The sequence below is a fragment of the Hypomesus transpacificus genome, unplaced genomic scaffold (assembly GCF_021917145.1).
Source record: "Hypomesus transpacificus isolate Combined female unplaced genomic scaffold, fHypTra1 scaffold_42, whole genome shotgun sequence".
NCBI lineage: Eukaryota > Metazoa > Chordata > Actinopteri > Osmeriformes > Osmeridae > Hypomesus > Hypomesus transpacificus.
Genome location: NW_025813938.1, coordinates 1793378 through 1816997, shown reverse-complemented (window position 1 = coordinate 1816997; position 23620 = coordinate 1793378). Strand labels below are relative to the sequence as shown.

General features: G+C 51.4%; 2 protein-coding genes across 2 annotated transcripts in view; both read right to left on the bottom strand.

The window, feature by feature from the left end:
• Positions 1-7605, bottom strand: part of osbp2b (oxysterol binding protein 2b) — a 27595-nt gene extending 19990 nt beyond the window's left edge. The window contains exons 1-2 of the mRNA XM_047016663.1: positions 7118-7605; positions 1255-1463 (exon numbers count right to left, since the gene is read on the bottom strand). Coding sequence (XP_046872619.1) covers positions 1255-1463; positions 7118-7590 — 682 coding nt within the window. The 5' untranslated portion in view covers positions 7591-7605. The remainder of the gene's footprint in view (positions 1-1254; positions 1464-7117) is intronic.
• A 1979-nt stretch (positions 7606-9584) lies between these two features.
• rasl10a (RAS-like, family 10, member A) lies at positions 9585-19966 on the bottom strand. The gene is made up of 3 exons (XM_047016702.1): positions 19704-19966; positions 13019-13143; positions 9585-9855 (listed from the first exon to the last, which is right to left on the bottom strand). The coding sequence occupies exons 1-3, from the start codon at positions 19917-19919 to the stop codon at positions 9585-9587; spliced, it is 612 nt and encodes a 203-aa protein (XP_046872658.1). The 5' UTR covers positions 19920-19966.
• Positions 19967-23620: the final 3654 nt, after the last annotated feature.

The following is a 23620-nucleotide window of genomic DNA, read 5'->3' as shown; positions in this document are numbered from 1 at the left end:
GAACGAGAGGAGCTGGAGAGAGAGAGAGAGAGCTGGAGAGAGGGAGAGAGAGAGAGAGAGAGAGGGAGAGAGCGGGATAGGGAGAGAGAGGGGGGGGGGAGCTGACGAGCGTGCAAGAGGACCAAGGGAGGGAGGGAGAGAGAGAAGCAGGCGTGAATGGGGGGAAGGAGGGATGGACGTGGAGGAGAGAGAGGGAGGGTGGGAGGGTGGGGTGAGGCAGTACTAGGGAAGCACACCCCAGCAGGCATTATTAATCAATCCCCCACAACATGGATCAGTTTGGCTGTGTTTCAGCACCATGGATAGAGGATGATGACCTGCAGCCAGCCAATCCTGAGCTGGGCTGGGCAGAGGGCGATGACAGAGAGGAGAGGGGAGGAGACACACAGCCGGAGGTCACAACCTCATCAAGGCTGCGTTCTCACTTCCTGTTCTACAGGAACTGCTTTACCTTCTAGGTCGACAGCGAGTTCGACCAAACATCCTCTCTATCTGCTCGTGATGGAGGGCTTCTCGTTGGACAACATGCGTTTGTGTGGAACAGCCTAGAAGGTATGTAGCCACTCCAGGGAGAGGGGTGGTTAAAGACACACTGCCCCCTGCTGGGTGCTTGGGTGAATGGAAGGAAACGAGGTGTGAGGAGTTGGCAGGAGGGAGCAGCTCTGTCACGCTGCCCTCTGGTGGATAGGATGAAGAACAACACCTAGCTGGGCTTCTCAGAAGTGTTTAACGGAAACGTCCGCGATGCCAAAGAGGCCGTCGTGGACGAGAGGTCTGTCAGATGTAGCAGGGCGGATGTTAACAGGCTGTGTTTACTGTCAGATGTAGCAGGGCGGATGTTAACAGGCTGTGTTTACTGTCAGATGTAGCAGGGCGGATGTTAACAGGCTGTGTTTACTGTCAGATGTAGCAGGGCGGATGTTAACAGGCTGTGTTTACTGTCAGATGTAGCAGCCTGGACAGGCAGATATGCACGTAGAACGACGGGCTAATCTTGAGTAAACACAGACGACAGCTTAGCCAATACCACACACACAAAAACCAAAACACCAGACACACCCATCGACCGAAACACCACACACACACCTATCGACCAAAACACCCCACACACACCTATCGACCAAAACACCCCACACACACCTATCGACCAAAACACCCCACACACACCTATCGACCAAAACACCCCACACACAAAACCAAACAAGACACCACTAACCCCTTAACCACGAAGCGCATGCCCGCTCCCGCTCTCACCTGACTGCTCGTTCATCATCCGTATGGCCCTGGCCTTGGCCAGCTCCAGGGCGGTGACCCAGCGCTGCCTCTCCACCTCCGTGCCGGCCTTCAGGTGGTAGGTACGGCCCCCGCTGCTCAGCACGATGTTGCAGGCGTCCTCCGTGTCGATGTGGGCCGTGGCCAGGTTGATGGTGCCGCGACACGTGTGGGCCATCTCTGCCTGCGTCCTGGAGGAACACACACGGGACAGAGGACACACACACAGGACAGAGGACACACACAGCACACACAGCACACACACACAGGACACACACAAGACACACACAGAAACACAGACAGACTTGTTATAACGGAGGCAGAACTTCCATCAATGCAGTGTTCTTGGTGCGGGGTTAGTTACTATCTGTCCGTGAAGCCAGGATAATGAACCAACCCTGGCTTCGGAGACTTCAGGAGCACACATGGGGGGCGTGTCTGGGGTCAGGCAGAGCCTGGGTCAGGGGCTGGGAGGGGGAGGAGGAGGGGGAGGGCTGGGGGCAGACTGCAGCCATGCAACAGCGAGGGTTAAAAACATGTCTTAGTGGCGCTCAGGGGTGGCTACAGCTCAGTGGTTAGAGCATCTAACAGCAGAACAAGAGGTCCCAGGTTTGGGTCCCACCCCGCCTGTTGTTATGGATAAAAGAGTGTTGAGTGTGTGTGTTTAGTGTTTGTCTGGCCAGGTTGTTCTGAGCGAGTGGACGTCCCTCTCTTGCTCCTCTCGGAGCCCAGAACACCAGAGCCTGGTGGTGGGATGCTGGATAACGAGGTCTTTGTGTGGCTCCCGGCCCCGCGGTGAACACCACCCAACAAGGAACCACAGAGAGGACAAAGAAGAAACACAGAGAGAGAGAGAGAGAGAGAGAGAGGGGGAGTGAGAGGGAGAGCGAGCGAGAAGAGAGAGAGAGAGCGAGAGGGAGCAAGGAGAGAGCGAGAGGGAGCAAGGAGAGAGCGAGAGGGAGCAAGGAGAGGGCGAGAGGGAGCAAGGAGAGGGCGAGAGGGAGCAAGGAGAGAGCGAGAGGGAGCAAGGAGAGAGCGAGAGGGAGCGAGAGCGAGAGCGAGAGCGAGAGCGAGAGAGAGAGAGAGAGAGGTGCGTGTAAGAGAGCTTGTATGACCACTCCAGACATCAGTAACTCTAGTCTGTGTTCTGGGTCCCTGGTGGAATGTCTCCTGATCTTCTGTCATAGCCCACCCATGCAGCTTTGCAGAGCCATGACAAGCCACTGTGTGTGTGTGTGTTTATGTGTGTGTGTCTAGTCCATTCTTATTCACCTCTTCAGAGTCACCACCAGATGCCTCTCAGCACTATTCTGTCACCTGCACTAGCACACGCACACACTCTGCAGACAGCAATCAGGACACACACAGTTTGGAGGTTTCAACAACCTGCTCCTGACGACCAGGAGCCATGGCCTCCAGCTTTCTCCCCAGACCTCTCTTCTGCCCCAGCCTACCAGCCTACCAGCCTACCAGCCTACCAGCCAACCAGCCAACCAGCCAGCCAGCAAGCTAGCCAGCTAGCCAGCAGGTTAAAGTCCCTTTCTACTGCCCCAGCCAACCAGCCAGCCAGGGAGAGAGCCATGCTCAGCCAAAGTGGACCTCCAAGCCCCTCCAGCCCAGCAGCAGGCCCGGCCAGGCCTCCACCACCCCTCTAACATCCAGCCCCTCCACCACCACCCCTCTAACCTCCAGCCCCTCCACCACCAGCCCTCTAACCTCCAGCCCCTCCTCCACCACCCCTCTAACCTCCAGCCCCTCCTCCACCACCCCTCTAACCTCCAGCCCCTCCACCACCACCCCTCTAACCTCCAGCCCCTCCACCACCACCCCTCTAACCTCCAGCCCCTCCACCACCCCTCTAACCTCCAGCCCCTCCACCACCACCTCTCTAACCTCCAGCCCCTCCACCACCACCCCTCTAACCTCCAGCCCCTCCACCACCACCCCTCTAACCTCCAGCCCCTCCACCACCACCCCTCTAACCTCCAGCCCCTCCACCACCCCTCTAACCTCCAGCCCCTCCTCCACCCCTCTAACCTCCAGCCCCTCCTCCACCCCTCTAACATCCAGCCCCTCCACCACCCCTCTAACCTCCAACCCCTCCACCACCCCTCTAACCTCCAGCCCCTCCACCACCACCCCTCTAACCTCCAGCCCCTCCACCACCACCCCTCGAACCTCCAGCCCCTCCACCACCACCTCTCTAACCTCCAGCCCCTCCACCACCACCCCTCTAACCTCCAGCCCCTCCACCACCCCTCTAACCTCCAGCCCCTCCTCCACCCCTCTAACCTCCAGCCCCTCCTCCACCCCTCTAACATCCAGCCCCTCCACCACCCCTCTAACCTCCAACCCCTCCACCAGCTCTCTAACCTCCAGCCCCAGCAGCAGGCCCAGCCAGGCCTCCACCCCTCTAACCTCCAGCCCCTCCAACACCCGTCTAACTGGGTCAGCCAGCTCTGCTGCTGAGTAAGATGAGATCCATGCTGGGCTGTCTGCCTGTGTGTGTGGGGGGGGGGGGGGGCAAGGCCATGCACAGACCCCGGACAGAGACACTGAAAGCTGGGAGGGATAGATAAGGACGGAGGAGAGGGGGAAGGGGAGGGGGGAGGGTGCGGGAGGGGGGGGTGCGGGAGGGGGGGGTGCGGGAGCACGAGAGAGAGAGAGAGAGAGACATCCAGACAGAGAGAGAGAGAGGGGCCAGTGTGGTGTGCGGTACTGAGAGAGTATCCAGGGTTTACCTGAGGCTTCCCTGAGCACACATCCTCATAAAACACAGATCCACCGATCTGAAGCAGGAAACCAAACACAAGGACTCAATACACTGAGGTGACAAAACACACACAAGCACACACACTCTCACACACACACACTCACATGGGGAGGAGTGAGGGAGGGAAGGGAGGGGGAGGTTAGGATGTAGTCTTAGCCGGGCTCTCAGAAGGCTCAAGGGTTTAATGCTTCGTAATCTGAACAAAAGCGCCAAGTCGGATTTCCTCTCGGAGGTCAATTGAGTGGAGGTGCTGGGGGCACTTAAAGCGGGCAAGAAAAGTCAATTAAGAAATTAAAAATGAAAGGAGTAAGGGAGCTCAGCACAGTGTGCTGTGCCCTGTCACGCGTCCAAATGAGATCCCCTTCTGGAGACAGGGGTGGCTGATTTATGCAGGACTTTTCTCTGTTTCTCCTTGCTGAGTTTGGAGCAGGAAATGAGGGAGAGGGAGGGAGGGAGGGCTGACATGGAGTAAAAGGCAGAGATGCACTGTCAAATGGAACCGAGGAGTCAATGGTGCAACGCTGCATCTCCGTAAAGTAAAAAAAAGTGTGTCTGCTTGGCTGAGGCTCTGAGTCCCAGTCCCATCCCTGCCCTTTGACTGGCCGGTCGACAACCCCAACTTCCTTCCATCCCAACAACCATGCGTGGGTTGTTCCTAGGGTCAAAGGGCCACCTAGCATGTATATAGCACCTAGCATGAATCACTTGCTACAGAGAGAACAAAAAACCATCCCATCGTTCGACAGGAAATAACAGCCGATCGATGCATGTGGTGAAAAGCGTGGCGAGACTGTTAACATCCAGACGCTGTGATGTCACTCAGCTCCACGTGGGACATGTTGAGAGCGTCCCTGGGGCGTCCCAGGGTCCGCAGCACAAAGGGACCAGCAGGACAGAGATGGGAGTGAATGGGGACGCGTTCCTCTAAGTGGCCCGGCCTGTCTGCCTGCCCAGAGGGCCCGGGTGGCACCACCAGGGTGGTGAGGGACACACACACACTACCCTTTCTGCTTTTCTCATTACTGTGGCAGAGTGTGTGTGTGTGTGTGTAGGGGGGGAGGGGTTAACAGGGAGTGTAAAAGATGTTGACCGTTGACCAGTACACCCCCCCCCCCCCCACCTTCCCTCCCCCCCCCCCCCCCCCCCCCCCCCCCCTCCTGCTGAGACAAATGTAAAATATTTCCCAGTCACAAGATGTCAAAGACACGTTGCCGGGAAAGACTCGGGATACAGATTGGGTGGGGGTTGAGAGGGGTTAGTGGTGGTGGTGGTGGTGGGGGGGGGGGGGGGGGTGTAGTGGCGGGGGGGGGGGGGGGGAACAGCCACCGTGGCAACGGAGAGGGAGAGAGAGACAGAGAGGCCTGCCAAGAAGACAGGAGAGGAGGGGGTATTACTTAGTCTCTCTTTTGTGAGGACCTGTTCGCTCCGATGCTTCTGCACTCGGATGTCGGCAAGCTACCTTTCCATCAGTGAAACAGCCACCTCCCCTACTTAGCAGACTATTATTAGAGACAAGGGCTCCTTCTCTTCACCGCGAGCACCAACCACACTGGGACAATCTGACAATCCTGTCTCTTCGTTTCCAAAATCCCCCCCTCTCCCCAGAACAAGGCTCTTTGTGTGTGAAGGTGTGTTGGTGTGATGATAATGGGGTTGTAGACTCCCTGGCACAGACTGGGAGTTGACACAGCAGGAGAGAGGAGAGAGAAAGGGAGTTATCACATGCAGAGAGAGAGAGAGTTTTCCAACTAGATAGTCTGCTTCCTTTTGATGACTACAGCAGTCTCTGCACGAGAGAGTCCTAGGCCAAGAGTAACCTAGTCTGATATTATCAAAAACGTTATTACCCAACACAATTTTATGTTAAATGTGTTTGTATTGACACTGATAAACCACATTAGTAGATTCAAAAGGCTTGTTCTGGCCCGCAGCTGGCCTCCTCCTAACTCTTCACGAGATGCTAATCGGCAGTTTCAGACCACAGTCTGGTCTGACTGCAGCATGTTCCAAAAGCACCATTTGTGAGACCTCAAAGGAACAGACCTACATTTACTTATGAGGCAATACATTAACACGAGGGAAAACTGGGTTGGATTCATCGGCTGTGCAACTGTTGTTACATGTCACCCCCTCCACCACCCCTACCCCTGTCACCCCCTCCACCACCCCCACCTCTACTGCACCCAGAGGAAACATGACTCCCCTTTCAGAGAGCACCTGAGCTACAGGTGCTGCTGGTGTAGCTATCACACAGGTGCCACCTGTGCACCTGTCACCGACTGGCTGAAGAGAGAGAGAGAGAATCATGACTAATACCTGCCAGAGACTGGATTATGATTGAACTATTCACTACTCTTTCAGTCCTTGGGTTTCACAAAACAATAACGGGAGCAGTGAGGAGAGCTTTATCGGCTGGTTAGTCATTCTCACTTGCTGATAAGGCTAGAGTAATATAGTTTATGGCTTTGGTGGCCACTACTAAAATAGGAACTAGCTGGCACACTGACCAGTAACACTTGGGCGATGTGTTTGTTATTTTAAATTACTAGTAGCGGCCATTCTGCAATCATATTAGCTGATAGGCTAGCTCGTTAATTTGAGTGTTTCTAGTCTTTCTGTCGATTTACGGAGTCGGCTTGTCTGGTGTCACATTGCAGAAAGTTATAAAACATGAGTTGACATTTAAATATAAACCCTGGCAAGCATTGTATTAGCCAAATACAGTTTATTATCGTTTAGAAGGCTAACTGGCTACTAGTAGTCTATTTAAATGCAGTGACAGGCGGGATGAATGAGTATGTGTAAGTAGACTACCTGTGTAGCACAGTTAAGATCACCTTGAGAACAAAGTAGGCTATATCTTCCAGGTTGGCAAAACTATTTAGATCGCTGTTTATTGAGTTAGCTACTGCTACAGTAGCTAGGAATGGCAGTGAGATGAATAGCTGGCTAGCTAGCTAGCAGATGGTTTGTAAAATTTAAACCCAATGCCTTGAACACAGCAGTCCAGCTGCGGACGCTTATTTTTTTCACCATTAACATACTTCACACACAGTATATCCTCGTATTTACCTGTAGTATGATAAAAGGCCATTGCTGAGGACGAACCATCGACGTTGGTAGCCTTTTAAATAGTTAGTCCATTTAAAAAGCCAGCCTTTGTAAGTATCGGACCCCGGTGTAGGGGCCGCGGTAGAAGTAGACGCCGAGTTCTTTCCCTGCTCACTCATCTTCCGCTTCGCCGCACGTTGGGGTGTGCAGGATAAGCAAGGGACCGTGGTAAGGACTGATCCTATCCTACTACCGGAGCGGCCACAGAGAGCTCTCCCCATACACTCGCCGCCAACGAGGGAGCTCGGCGGACGAGGGTCCGGGTTGATTCGGGATAAACAATGTTTACAGGCGCCCCGGTTCACATGTCGGGAACCGGAGGAAGGATGAAAACTGATGCTGCGAGTGATGAGGACGCGGTACCGCGAGGCTCGTGACGTTAACAGGAATTCCTCGTCAAGCATGTGACTCGAAGCAGTTGTCATTTGGATCATGTTTGTTGTCTACGATTTGTATTTAGCTGGGTGATTTTAAATACATTTCTATCGTAAAATGTTGATCCGCACTGTCTGGTGTAGCGAGTTAGTTAGCATACTTTTTTTTAAATAAGACAACATGGACAACTACCATAGCTGTGAGCCTATTTGTATGCAACATATTCCAGAGTTGAGTGTGTTTTGTTGATGTGTAAAATTGTGTTTTTGTTACATGTTTTGTTTTGGTACACAGCACAATTAATAGTTGCCCACACGGTGGCGATATTGTCTTTGTCATGGCGTGAGGAAAACAGCGCATTATTCTCAAAAGCATTTATTTACTCGTGTCAAAAACAAACGTGTCACCTATAAGTAAAAATGTCTACATGAACTGTTTTGATACAAAATAGCCCTTGTGCAACACATGGCACGCACACATTTTTAAACCAAATGGAAATACATTCATGCTACAAAACATTGCTTTCAAGCATAGCAATCCAGATGCTACATGTTTCACAATTCTTAACAGCGATCAGTCTTCATCACACATTACTCCTGATTAATTACGTCAACACATTGTAACACAGTGCAATTCAACCCTGACCCGCTGGCTTAGTAAACGACAGCATGCAACTTCTATGAAGCACTTTCAAATATATACATTATTTTCAGTGCATTTTCGTATGATGTCAAGGAACAGGGAAAATTGACAAATTGTCTTCTTACCAACGTTCTAAGAACACACACGCACACACACAAAACGATTATGCCTTCACATTTTAACAAACACTTAACTAGGTAAGGTAAGTGTTTCCCTTGTGGAATGTCACCGAGTGGATATGTGTGTGTGTGTCTCTGGATCAAGATACTACAGTACTGAAGCAGTCTAACAATCTGCTTTTGCACTGCAATGTTGCTCGACTAAGCAAGCTAATCACCACAACAAGACCCCTACCCCTCCACCCACACACACACACACGCATCTTCTGTTCTGTGCTGGCTCTATCTTTAGGCCCCCTGCCTTGCGTAACCGAGAGAACCCCTGCAGTCTGCTACGGCTGCAGAGCTCCAGAGAGGGGGGTATTTTCATTAAAAACACACCCAGGTACAGAAGACTGGCACAGGATTAAAGTCGTCCATCGAGATAAGGGGACTGCATTCTGCTCCAACAGAACCCCCCTTCTCTCTCTTTCTCCCTCCCTCTTCCTCTCTTTCTTCCCCCTCCTTTTCTCATTCTCTTTCTCTCTATCCCTCTCCCCCCCCCCCCCCCGCCCCTCTCTCTTTCCCTCGCTCTCTCAACAAGACTCATTCAATATTCACAGAACATTTGGGGGATTGTTGCTCCAGGACCTTCCTCTTTAACCCTGTCTGGTCGGTTCTCCTTCCAATAAAGGAAAGGTGACCAATGACAAGGGCAGGATTAAGAGAGACCAGTGTTACCCAGCACCTCCCACTTCGCATCACCAGAGGTCTGTTTGTGATGCAGGGATCATTAACCTCACAGTACCGTCCAACCTGGAAGACTGTCACGTATTGCATTCTTTTCACTTTAACGACCGAAACAGAGATTCACAAACAACAGTTGAGTATTCATTAATTTTGCCTTGAGTCTGTCAAAGCTCTGTTGGCTTCACTGTGAGTTGTGATCAATTAAACACCGCATCCCAACTGCTGTGGTGAGGTTAGCATCGTGCGTCCACTCACCCCCACGTTTTAGATCCCATCTCACTAAATACAGCGTTACACGTCACACGTCACACAACACAACCACTCTCATCCTTTCCCCTTTTTAATTCAGCATGATCATGTGTCTCTCATGTGGACGGAGGTGACCCAGGACGCGGCCACGTGGTCTCACAGCGCCGCGAGGAGAGACCAGCCACCTCATGAGAATCTGCCTTTCCCTGTCCCCGATCGCCCTTTGAACCTGTTCCTCCCCTTTAGATCACATGGGGACAAGCGCCCCTCCCCCTGCCCCGGGTCACACGGGTCCACCCCCCTCGCCCCGGGGGTCACATGACCGAGCAGCGGTTCCTCTGCAGAGCCCCCTGCAGGCGGATGGCGGTGTGGTTTTGGCGTGCGCCCCGGGACACAGAGCTGCCCAGGAGTTCCTTGAAGAGCAGCAGCACGTGCCAGTTGAACTTGGCGGAACATTCCACGTAGCCGCACTTCCAGGTCCTCTTCACCAGCACGGAGACGGCTCGGCGCGGGGTGAAGCGCTGACGCTGCAGGTCCCTCTTACTGCCTACCACCAGGATGGGGACCTCACTGCTGCTGTTCCCCCTGGGGGCGGGGGGGGGGGGGAGAGCAGAGGGGTAAGAGAACAGACAGGAATCACAGAGATGTCAGAATGACAGAGTGGATGAATTTGAACTTGGATCAAAATCGACCGGCGCGCTGAAAACGCGAGGTGAATCCTTCAACAATCAGTTCACGACTGCAGCCAGCAGCCTGTGAGCTGAGCAGGGCCGAGCTGGGGTGGGGTGGGGCCGGCGGATGAGGTGGCCCTGAGGAGGGGAGTGTCTGGACGGAGCCAGCGAAGCGTCCTCTCTGACGATATGAAGGGCAGGCAGTGACTCACAGGACCCCTCTCTGAGACAGTCAGCGCGCGTCAGGGTGTGAGCTAGGTGTTTGAAGATTGCCGCAGAATGTGTGCGTGTGTGTGTGTGGATATATACTGTATGTGCGTGTGTGTGGATATATATGTGTGTGTGTGTCACCAGAAGGTGAGGGGTCTGATTGCGGCTTTGTCTGCAGGGGAATATCCTCTACAGCCTGCCGGAGGGAGGAGGGTGGAGGAGAGGAGGGTGGAGGAGAGGAGGGTGGAGGAGAGGAGGGTGGAGGAGAGGAGGGTGGAGAGGGGAGGGTGGAGGAGAGGAGGGTGGAGGAGAGGAGGGTGGAGGAGGGGAGGGTGGAGAGGGGAGGGTGGAGGAGGTGGAGGGTGGAGAGGGGAGGGTGGAGGAGAGGAGGGTGGAGGAGAGGAGGGTGGAGAGGGGAGGGTGGAGGAGAGGAGGGTGGAGGAGAGGAGGGTGGAGAGGGGAGGGTGGAGAGGGGAGGGTGGAGGAGAGGAGGGTGGAGGAGAGGAGGGTGGAGGAGAGGAGGGTGGAGAGGGAAGGGTGGAGGAGAGGGAAGGGTGGAGGAGAGGAGGTTGGAGGAGAGGAGGGTGGAGAGAGGAGGGTGGAGAGGGGAGGGTGGAGGAGAGGAGGGTGGAGGAGAGGAGGGTGGAGGAGAGGAGGGTGGAGAGAGGAGGGTGGAGGAGAGGAGAGGCAGGACTGATGGGTCCCTGTGAGAAGGCCGTGAGGACTCGAGTGTGGCTCACATTAACAGTGCTGTGAGCACAAAGACCTCAGAGCAGCATTTCTGTTTCTCTGGCATCACGAGGTGACGAAAGAACAGAACCAAAGGAAACGCACAATCCTGAACATATTTACATACATTAAACATTTATGCAAATGTTCGTTTTTATATTATGTTATATATTATATTTTAGAACTATACATATCTCCTTATCCTCAAAGGTGACATGCCATCTCCTGCAGGCATCCAACAGTAATTCCTCAGTTGTTCCAGTTGAGCAAGCATCTCCTCACACACTGTACCACAGACTTCAAAATATCCTGTCACCTAACCACTCAGGCCTGAAGGTCTGGGGAGTTTACAGCTATATGTGTGAGAAAGAGACAGATAGAGACAAACTGAGGGAGAAAGAAAAAGAGAGAGACAAGGAGTAGGAGAGGATGACAGACAGAGAAAGACAGACAGAGAGAGAGAGAGAGAGAGAGAGAGAGAGAGAGAGAGAGAGAGAGAGAGAGAGAGAGAGAGAGAGAGAGAGAGAGAGAGAGAGAGAGAGAGAGAGAGAGAGAGAGAGAGAGAGAGAGAGAGAGAGAGAGAGAGAGAGAGAAAGAGACAGAGAGACAGAGAGAGAGAGAGAGATGAAGAGAGAGGAGAGAAAGAGAGAGAGTGCTGTCAGAGTCTTCTTTAAAGGCAGCCGTGGTCTTCTAGGTAGGGAGCTGAGAAGAACAACAGGTCTGTCTGGATGTGAGGGGGGGGGGACAATAGAGGCACAGATAAATGTTTCCTCAGAGGGGAGCTGTCTTCCTCCAGCCCTTCAAACCCACACAACCTCCATCACCTGGACACATAACCTCTCCTGGATTTAGTGTCCAGACAGCCCATCCACTGTTCCCCCCTCAACCCCCCCCCCCCCCCCCTCCACAATGTCTCCTTCACCCCCTCCCGCTCTCACATCTACCAGTCTAGCCTTCCTCTTTCATCCTCCATCTTGTGTGTATCTCTCTCAGTTCTCTCTCTCTCAGTTCTCTCTCTCTCTCTTCTCTTTCTTCCTCCCTGTGTCTCCGCAGTAAATAATGTATGCTCTGTCTGTCATGGGCCTTAACCACAGCGGGGCTCCGCCCACGACCCAGAGAGATGAACTAGGGAGTCCCCTGCCTAGCTCCACACCTCGGAGGAGGGGTGTGGTGGGGGGGGATGTAGGATGAAGGAGTGGAGGGAGAGGAAGGAGGAGGAAGGGGTGGGAGGGAGGGAGGATGACAGGGGGAGGAAGAGGAGAAAGAGGAAAAGGGGGAAGGGGGTGGGAGGGAGGGAGGGAGGGAGGGAGGGAGGGAGGAAGGGGGGTGGGAGGGAGGGAGGATGACAGGGGGAGGAAGAGGAGAAAGAGGAAAAGGGGGAAGGGGGTGGGAGGGAGGGAGGGAGGGAGGCAGGGAGGGAGGAAGGGGGGTGGGAGGGAGGGAGGGGGCAGAGAGGCTAGTCACGTCAGGGAGCAGCTTGGGGTAAACTGCTTCACCACCTGACAGATGAGGGCCACTCACAACTCCATCAGCATGTAAATGTATGCGGGCGTAGACGCCTTCAGCCTCGACGACAGGAGACGGCCTCTCTACACGACCACACACGCCCTTTTGTTGCCCACAAATGCCACGATCAAACGTCACCCCATTACCAGGCTGTCACAACACACGGAAGGGTCCGAAATGAAAACCCCCTCTCTGCACCGCGGCGCCCTGTTCTGTCCTGACACAAGGGGTGAAAGCAGTTATTTCTTTCCTGGCGTGGGACTGTGTGAGGGGGGTGGCGTCATCTTTGGATGTTGATGACTGTCTGGTGGCTCAGCATGTGATTCCTGCTTCATACTGTGTGGGTTATGTTGTGTCACTGGATCTCAATGCAGTTTGGACAGTGCTATGCTATGCTATGCTTTGCCATGCTAAGCTGTGCTAGAATGGGCTGTGCTGTACATGCTGTGCCATGCTATGCTATGTGCAGTACTGTGCGCCTCACTGCTGCACTATGCTATGCTGTGCTACATTGTGCTATGCTACATTGTGCAACACTGTGCTGTGCTATGCTATGCTACATTGTGCTATGCTACGCTACGCTACGCTGTGCTATGCTACCCTACGCATTGCTGTGATGGGCAGAGCTCTACCTGTGCTCTACTATCTGCTGTCGGATCATCTTGACGTATTCGAAGCTCTCCACGCAGCAGATGTCATAGACCAGGATGTAGGCGTTGGCGTTACGAACCCCCAAGCAGCGGAGATCCATCCACTCCTAAACACACACACACACACAGGGACAGAGAAACAGGACGTGAGGACATTGCTTCACATCTCCACAAGGACACGCAGAAATCAATCAAAAAGGCGCAGACGCACCGGCTAATTATCAAATCTGAGTTTGTTTACGCCACTTACTAAATTGCCTTAAAGACGTTTTACGACATGTTTGACTTCCATTAAGTCAATTTACCTCGCATTTGCTCTGAGAGCGCACTCAGTGTGGCAGAAGGTTGACAGGGGTTACTGGGAGCTGTAAAGTATGTTTGTCTGTGCTTATGTTAATAATGCAAGCTTGTTGAAAGGCTTGTTTGCCAGCACGGTGCTAGGCGGTGGAAAGGGAGGATTCTGTGCCAGGGTACCCAGACCGAGAGCTATTCTCCTGGCTGCAGGCACAGACATTGTCCCTGCCCGGCTGCACCAGCCTGGTCACACTCCCCACAGCAGGGGGTCAAACAGCACCGGGGTGGAATAGTAATGATTTGTCAACAATAATTACACCGCAAAGGCACAACGGGAGACATTTGCCACAATTTGACACAGTGACCCACTCTTCAGATACCTCTCTCATGTTTCTCTCTCTCTTTCTTTCTCTCCATCTCTCTCTTTCTTTCTCTCTCTCTCTCCATCTCTCAGTCTCTCTCTTTCTGCCTCTCTGTCATTGTCTCTCCCATTGTCTCTCTGTCATTGTCTCTCTCTCTCATTGTCTCTCTCATTGTCTCTCGCTCTATTCTCTCTCTTTATTCCATTAGCTTTTTTCTCTCTCGCTCTCTGTCACCCTCTGCAGCCCTGTGAGCTGAATCTATAAGTGGGTTTTCTGGCTTACGAGACCAGGGGAGATAGAGAAGGAAAGGGGGGGATGGAGAGAGAAAAATGAGAGTGGGTGACTGGGGGAGGGAAAGAGCGAAAGGCTTCTCTGAAGGAATGAAGAGAAAGATGAGCACACAGCTGAGGATGGAAGAAGAAAGATGGAAAACAGGGTGTGAACGCCCCCCTCCAGCCCCCCCCCCCCCCAGTACCCCCAGCCCTCCCATCCGTCTCATCATCCAGCAATCCTACCCCCCCATCCCCTAACAAGCACCCCACCCCAGCCCTACCCACCCCTGTCCTTCCACCAAGCCTGGAGGTGTAAAGGGGGGTGGGGGAGAATGAAGGAAACAGAGACGTTGTACCTGAGAGCCCTCGCTTGCCCTCCCCCGCCCTCCCCCGCCCTCCCCCAGCCTTCCTGCAGAAGCACACCGGCAGCGTGGGAAATCTATACGGCAGGGTGGGTGGGGGGGGGGTGGGTGGGTGGGGGGGGGGGGGGGGTGGAGGGGGGGGGTAGGTTCCAAATGTCACCGTATTAACGAGCTTTCACAAAAGACACTGTCAGAGTGCAGCTCGTAAAAATAAACAAGATTCACAGTTGAGAGAAGGACCCCCTCAAAGTTGGTACTTTAAAACAACTTAAAAACATAACTTGTGGCAGAATACCGAATTCAAAAAAGCCTTAAAAAAAAGCGAAATGTTCATAAGTAGCTTTGATTGGGAATCTGAAGGAGAAGAAGCTGTAATCAGCCTCTAATCGATGTGAGAGCGGACGATGTAAACACAGCCGTGTCAACGGGGACGTGTTGCCTTTCATCTCGAGGGATTTGTGGCACCGGTGTTTGTAGTGTCATGGTAAATGTTAGGAGAGATAAAGACAAAGAAAACAAGGATGAGAATGAGAGAATGCGATTAAAAGAGAGCAAAAGAAATATAGAACCAGAAAGAGACACACAGAAAGAGAGAGAGAGAAACAGAGCCAGACAGAGAGAGAGAGAGAGAGAGAGAGAGAGAGAGAGAGAGAGAGAGAGAGAGAGAGAGAGAGAGAGAGAGAGAGAGAGAGAGCGTCACACATAGCCAGAGATAATGAGAGCGATCTGGCATGGAGCTGAACATTGTGGCTCTGAGATCATTAAACAACAGTAGGAGAGAGGGAGTTAGTGAAGAGGCGGAGAGATGGAACTGAGAAACAGAAAGAAAAAGCATTTGTGGCTCAGAAAGAAAGAAAGGAACAATTCCTGCTCTGGTTCTGCTAAAAATATCTCCTTCTGAACACCAGTTCCAAAACTATATTCTCTCAGTATTCGCGAGCAAACATGATTCAGTAGATCATCACAATTCTCATGTCATCTTTTTTTATAGACCTCCTCTGTCTCCTGGCACAGCAATCACCAGTTCATTTGATCCCCAGATCAAGCGCAGCTTGAAACCTGTTTCCCTTGTTTTGTTACTCAAAGCCCCGCTTCGGACTGAGCTGGACCCAGGCTCTGGTCCTGGTCTCCCCAGCTGCAGGCAGCATCTGCAGAAGAAGAAGTGTTCTTCTTCTCCTCCTGCTGCACGTCCTTCACGGAGCTAAAAATAATCCTCCCTGGCTCGTCAGGCAGGTGTTTGTCGTCATGGCCGCGTGTGCTCATGTGGAGGTGGATCTCTGAATACAGAAACCCTCAGGCCCAAGCAGGCGGGGAGGGGAGCTCCGGGCTTCAGGGTGGAAAGATAAGACATGGGGGTTAAGGGGAGAGGAATCCAATGTGCACTCACATAGAGTAAATTGTTTTGTGTGTGGGTGTGTGTGTGCAACACAAGTGTGTGTGATTGTGTGTGCGTGGGTGCAAAATGAGCATGTGTGTGTGTGTGTGTGTGTGTGCTCCAGTTAACTCTTTGAAGTCTACAAAAAAACAGCAGGCTCCGCCCCTTGTTGTGTCGCTGCCAAACCGAGCGGGTTTCCTTGACAACTCATGCCCTCAGGCACATGTTTATCAGGCTGCAATGCCGCCATCATAGCCCCCAGCCTGAACACAGAGCTACCCAGGGGCCAGGGGCCGGGGGCTAGGGAGGGGGGGAGATGAGGGCCCAGGGTCACCTGGGGCTTGGAGGATGTGTGATCTCCAGGGACACAGCTGGTACACCTGGAGGAGCCTGACCTCAAGGGACACAGCTGGTACACCTGGGGGAGCCTGACCTCAAGGGACACAGCTGGTACACCTGGGGGAGCCTGACCTCAAGGGACACAGCTGGTACACCTGGGGGAGCCTGACCTCAAGGGACACAGCTGGTACACCTGGGGGAGCCTGACCTCCAGGGACACAGCTGGTACACCTGGGGACGCCTGACCTCAAGGGACACAGCTGGTACACCTGGGGGTGCCTGCTGGGTTTGTTGGTGTTTGGGTCTCACCATTTGTTTAAGGAGGCATCGATCCCGTCGTCTCCCACACAGAGACCGGTAATGCTTACCTCTGGCAAACAGACACACACACTGTGCGCGCACATGTGTACACGCACGGTGAACACACAGATTGGTGTGCTGTACACACACCCATACATGCACGTATGTACACACGTAGGGCCTCATATATATACAGTATATGTGCACACCCACATCCATAGCAGGTCTGTAGCGTGGGTGACAGGGCGGGTCTGAAATCATGACTGTTACCAGAGAGAGAGAGATAGAGAGATATAGATAGAGATATAGATAGAGAGAGAGATATAGAGAGATATAGATATATATATATATGTATAGAGAGAGGGAGAGGGAGAGGGAGAGGGAGAGGGAGAGGGAGAGGGAGAGGGAGAGGGAGAGGGAGAGGGAGAGGGAGAGGGAGAGGGAGGGAGACAAAGAGAGAGAGAAGGAGAGAAACATTGCGTGGGAGGGGAAAATGAAAGAAAATACATTATCAGGGGAAAAAAAGAAACAAATCCAAGATGGATTCTGCGTTTGGGCTTGGATCCATCTGTCACTTCCTGTCAACACAACCTATCGACAGGAAGTGACAGATGCTCTCCTGGTACAAACAGCAACAAACAGTAACAGACAGCGACACCGCCAGCTAATAGATGATGATCCCCATCCCAGTCGTGTGGTATAAACAGCGGGGGGGAGTCTGGCCAGCTTGTCACTGGAACCAGAACCAGTGCATCTTCTAAACGACTGACTAGGACAGTCAAAACAAAAACTATTTGACGTGCTGCATGACAGACGAGGGAACAGCTTACCAGTGGCGATTTTAGAGTATTTTTAGAGGTGCTGTGTTAAAACAATGTTTATTTTTTGTTGAAACATCATTATCGTTTCATTTGATGAAAGGGACTTTCTTCCTTCCTTCGTTTTTCTTTTTCCTTCATTCAACATTTTGCATAATAATAAATACATGTATAAATTGTTGTCCAGTGAAATTTGTGATTTATTAGCAAGGGGGTTGAATACTTTTGCAAGGCACTGTATCCATGTCACATTTTCATTGGGGGCTGAGCCCCCCTAAAGGCCTGATCCTAGAATTGCCCCCTGCAGTTTACCATGTAACATGGAAACACTAGAAACTCTGCCATTTCCACTAAGATAACTTACTTCCTTGTCCGACTACCTAGATATGATGTGGATGAATGGAAACTTCAATCTGGCCAATAAAAGTCGTTTCTGAACCGAGCGGAAACTTAATTTGAGTAAAGTTTCCTTTCCACAGTGTTCATTAACGTTTCTCTTTTATGCTCTAATACGCTGCGGCAGACCTGCAGCCAACTCCATTACCAGTATATTCCCCCAGTCCCTGGGAAAGGGTCCTGGGCTGTAATCTAATCAGCCCAGTAATGACATGGAGACTGAGGCCCGATCTGTCTGCTTGGGCCCAGACGAGCAGCTCTGTGACCCAGCCTCGCTCTCCTTCTGCACGGGTACGACTGGACCCTGGGTGAGGGGTGGGGGGAGAAGGAGGGGAGAGGGCTGGGTAGGGGAGGAGAGCGGTTGAGAGGAGAGGAGATGGGAGAGGAGTGGAGTAGAGGGGAGGGGTGAGGAAGGAGAGGACAGGGGTGGGGTTGAGAGGAGAGAAGAGGGGAGTAGAGGAGAGGAGGAGGAGAGGGGTGAAGAGAACCTGGCCCTCCCCCTTTCCTGTCAGAGTCAGTAAAACACCACCAGCACAGGAAGCTCTCTTAAGAGAAACCGGACAGGGTAGAGGTCAGCGCTGCCCTTCTCAGGACAGGCAAGTCAGGAGGAAATGAGCTCATGAATCAGTAAGACAGAAATGTTGTAGTAGCATTCAACACATGCTTTTCTCTGACCTACTAAAGAGGCGTGTGTGTTGGCCTGGCCCATCCTTCACAGGAGGGGAGCTGCCAGGGACACAAACACAGCAGGAATACTGATAATGTCACTTCCTGTTTCTATTGAGAGCTGTGGTCTTTCAGGTTCCATGTGACAAAGTGCCAGGGTGATGTACACACACACACACACACCTCAGAGCTCAGAAAATGAGCCCACCTGTTTTCACTCTGCTGTTCACGAACACCAGACTGTGCTGTTAAGGACCATTTAACTGAAGAAAGCACAAACCAAATCAGATGTATGGAGAGGCCCCGTGGGGTCAGACAAGACAGCGTGAGCCAGACCCCCTGGACACATTTAAATAGCTTTTTTGTTGTTGTCACATTCCACATTTTCTTCTTCTTCCCTGGACACATGAGAATCCTTCCTCCTTCACTGCTCTGCTCTGCTTGCTGTGCTGAGTAGGCATCGTCACACACACACACACACACACACCTCCCCCGTGTGCCGTCGCGTTCACGAGCTCTGTCGTTTAATTGCGTTCTCTCCTGATCTCATTTGTGTTCAGATGGCAGGTCCGTGGTGCCGGGGAGCCCAGGTGTTGCTGTTGAGGCCCCTCGCTCCCACAGCAAATAACCAAACAGCCCGAAGGCCGTCTGAAACCTCGGAGCAGGGGGGCGGGAAACGAGGGTCCCTGCGGTGTCTGATACTGTAGGCCTATGTAAGCACAAGTTCAATTGAATATTTCTCTGACCTGAGCTAAAACCAGAAAAGCATTGTCAGTTCCATGAATATGGCAGAAATACGTAACATTTACTTTTTTATTTATGTATTTCCTGTTGTTGTTTACTGTGACACAGAACATACACAAAAAGCTTCCCTGGTTCACATTTGATTGTGTGTGAAACTTAAAGCCAGATTAAACTGTGTGTTTTCATGACAGACACTTGAACTGTCTTTCCGGTCCTTGGTCAGCTGGGTCCGGTCCAAGCACCCGGAGACCCGGTTTCACCCCTGCGGTCCGAGGGGGGCGCAGCTGCACGAGCCAATATACAACGGTAACTCAATTATGAAGTTTTAACTCGGAGGTGGCAGAACTGATGGTATTATTAATTTAACATTAACGTGCTTAGATTTGCCTCGTGGAGGCAGTTCTATGTGGGCAGGTGTGATGGAGGAGGACAGAGAGAGAGATCATTTTAAACCGTCAAATTAGGTTCTGCACTTGAAGTCAATTGGGTCTCCATAGCAACTACTCTTAAAGGACGTCCAATGAAACAAAATATAAATTGCATTTAGGGTATAATGGCATTTCTGCGTTATCTCTGAACAATTGCACGAACGATCTCTCTACGCCTTTTTTTTAGGATCAGAATGCTACAAGTCAAATGGTCAAACCATGTTCCTTACTAGATTCGAACTTAGGCTGCAGTTATGAAATGTACTGTAGAGAACACTTCTAACCAGAGATTCATTCAAGACCATCCTTACCTGGTTTGAGTTTGAGGGGAAAGACGAAATTGGCGGGACATCCAAAATCTTCAGCTCGTATATGCTCCCGTTCAAAATGACGGAGGGTCTGTAAACGTACCTGGTTCTAGTCGGAGTGTAAACCTCGGAGAAATCATTGTATATAAATTGACGGATTATCGAAGTTTTCCCGACACCGGGAGCACCGATAACTGCGATACTAAAGGTCTCCACCATTCCTGGAGAATCAGTACCATGGACAGCGACTTAAAGCCTACTCAAAGATCAAAGCTGTTTGGAGAGCATGCACCTGCAGTTGGAGTTCTGCCAAAACCTTCAGTTCATTGTTCGTTATTTTTGAAATTGTTGATTGCTGCAATATTTCGATAATCCAAAACGGTCTGTATTCTTAATTCTATACATCAACACACGTCCGTCGTTACCCTCCGTGTGGGGAACTTTTCGACTGTTATCTCAGGTTTTTGGTTGGGAAACATTCCGTGCGTTGTGAGGCTGTACCAAATTAAACAGAGCCATCTAATGTTCAATATTCGCAATGTTGCCGGTACGCATGGAATAATAAAGAAAATCTTCTGGAGACATTCCGCTGCCTCTTCAGCCCCAGTGGGGGAGCGTAAAAAGTCAATCCTCGTTTCCACATCGGCATCATCTCAGTCTCTGTAGCCAGCAACTAGTCCAAAAGTAAAACAACCCATTTTGATTGGTTTCAAAAGACCTTGGTCTTCACAATCAGACCTCTCATTTTCAGCCAATGCACCAGCCAGCTTGCGCTCCACGAATCCTTGGACGCGTAAAGCCACTCTCTCAGAAGGACGAAATGTTGAACCTGTCTTGACACTCGTCTCTTCGACGAGGGAAATGAGATGTTTAATTCAGGTGGGAAACGCAATCCAGACACACAGGCACACTCGCTGCTGCAGCAGCCTGGACATCAACTGTATTTATCCCCTGCGCACTGGTGTAGCCTTTAGTAGCCTACGCGTGCGCTGTGTGAGTAATTGTGTGTGTGTGTGTATGTATGTGTGTGTGTGTGTGTGAGAGAGAGAGGCGCGTTTGCATGCGCGTATGTTTCAACATGTTTACCTCTTGACATTTTTGTGGCTTTTGTTAGCATAGCCTATGGTTAGCCACGCAGGATTAGGGTCAATAAAGGTCTTCAACTGCACACGACTCCTGTTACGAGTAGCAATTTAGAGGGTGAAGGCTTCTCGATGGACCTGCGCCCTGAAAGAGTTGTATAGTATGTTGTCTAAGATTATCTGTTTATTCGTTGTATTTCAGGAACATGATTTTGACGTTCAATGCAGCAAAAATAGTTGAACGATTACTTTTTAGCGTATGAATCCATCCCGTGTGTTGCAGGGGTGTCAATCTATGGTGAATTCAGTGAAATTTGAATGACACAACTATCAGTTGATTTTGATTAATGTGATGACATTTCAAGGTCATAAACGATTTGTTAGGTCAAACAAAACCCATCAAAAGTACAATATCTCAAAATAACCGTATTATAATCGAATTAATTGGGTGTGCGTATATGTAATCACTTAATAGGCAAAGTTATCAGCAGAAATTAGTAATGAAAAGCGCGACCATAAATCAGCCCTCAGCTTCATGTGTTTCAGTGACAGCTCATATTACGGTTCCATTTAACAATAGATGTTAGCACCCCCTGTTGGGTTCGTTTTTTTTCATCACACATTTTGTGTTTGAGCGTCACCGCAGTCTCGAGTCAATATCAACCCCCCCCCCCCCCCCCCCCCCCCCCCCCCCCCCCCCCCCCCCCCCCCGACCCCCCTTCCTCCTCTCCGTGAAAGAGGAAGAAAGATCGCTGTCACACACCTAGCTCATTAATAGGGCTCTAGGTCCAGCTGCAGTCCGCAGATAGCTGGGGAGCTTGGTTATCTGGTCATTCAATCAGTCACCATTCAGGCTGCTCAACAGCATACACAAAAGGCAAACCAATTTCCAAAAGACTCGGAATGATCAAAATGTCGCCCCCTTGGCGCGGTTTGATTGAAAAGCCAGGTCATCGTTTTCCCTGTGACACACCTCACAGCGAGAGACCTTCCCACTACATGGTGCGTTTCTTTCGGGCTGAGTCGAGGAACAAGCTGGTGTAGCGCTTTCCCAAGGTGATCTCAGTTATTTATTTATTTTTGCACCGTCAGCATCTAGTCGTTGCTGTTTTAAGTTTATATTAAGCTCCCGTTTGCGCATAAGCCTTTTCCTTGACTCTGGGTTTATGTAGTCTGAGAAGAAAGTGTGAGACACTTCCTGGATTAGTATGCAAAGCTGCCACGGCTGGCCAGCAACGCTGAACTAATCGTCGCTAGTCTGTCCAATACATTCCAACGGTCTTTAACGATTACAAACTGAGCTGAATACAGAAGAATATTTACCATGATACTGCCTCCACAACATGCATACTAAGACCTCTGGGTTTTACGGAACACATTTGTTCGCTTTATGCGGGTACTTTTTGGTAATGTCCCATTTGTGCAACAGCACAATACAAACCAACAGATATGACACTTGAAGCATTTGAGAATATATCCAATTTTTATTGTTTGGTTTTAAATGATGTCTACACCTTTAACAATCAGTCAAAAACCTCTGACCTGCTCGTAAACAGCTTTTAGTATATTGTAGTTTACAGCATCTCAGCACACAAACCCACACGAGTCATCTACTACCACACACAGGGGGTCCACTCCCCCACCCAGCCCTCCCTACCACAGCCCAGTCTGGAGGGTCACCATCCAGCAACTTCACTCCAAATATCAATATATACCGTTTTATGTTTCATGAGACATATCCAAAACACGCCGGAGGAAGCCGTTCTAAATTCCCTTCATGCAAAAGGTGAGACATGATTTGTGCTACCTGGACAGTGACCTGCGCAGGTAAAGCAAAAGACTGTGGTGGAAGGTGGGTTTACCTCAGAGACTGTCGCCAAGGAAGCTTCCGGAGGTAATCGTCAAACAGAACGTCCGCAGGCTGGACGCCACGATCAAACATGGGCCTCCCTCCCCCCCTGGCCAGCTTTATAACAGCCTTATAACACAGCACACAGGACGACACAGGATGGAATGACTTAAAGGGATGGAGAGGGGGGCTGCTAAGCGAGCTAGCGCATGGTACAGACCATCTCTCATCACCTCTCCTTCCGGAAACTAAACTAAACAGGTGAAAAAGAAACAAGACACAAAAATTCATGTAGACGCACGGGACACGCCTTCGACGGCACGGGCACTACACCGTACAGCACGGGCACTACACCGTACAGCACGGGCACTACACCGTACAGCACGGGCACTACACCGTACAGCACGGGCACTACACCGTACAGCACGGGCACTACAGCGTACCGTAAAACATCAAAAAGCTATGGTATAAAGAATAACCTGACACACACTCGATTAGGGAGGACCGAAAAAGGTGATTCCAGAATGTTTAGTGTTTCTAGCCATGACTTCTCGTTCCCCTCAGAACAGGAAGGGGGCCACCGGGGGCTGGGGGAGGGGGAGGGGGGCGGGGGTGCTGGGTGAGGGGGGGCTGGGGGAGTGGGGGCCCTGGAGTGACACAAGGGTGTTTCTCTGACGGACAACGCGGACCGGCGCGAGCCATTAGCGCTGTCTGTCACAAGCGAATATGAAGCGCTGCAAAGACAGTGGAGACTCAACCGCTGATTACAGACACTAAATATAGCTACAAATTTGCAAAGACGCGAGGCGAGATAATCATATAAGAGAGGGATAGAGAGGGTGAGCAAGCGAGAGACAGAGAGACAGACAGAGAGAGCAGGCATCATGCATGCAGTCACGGGAGCACAGTCTTACACCGTTTCTTCTACGGTGCTGACTGAACGGCAGCAAAGGTCAGTCCAGACTAGTGGCTCAGTCTGGGACACCAGA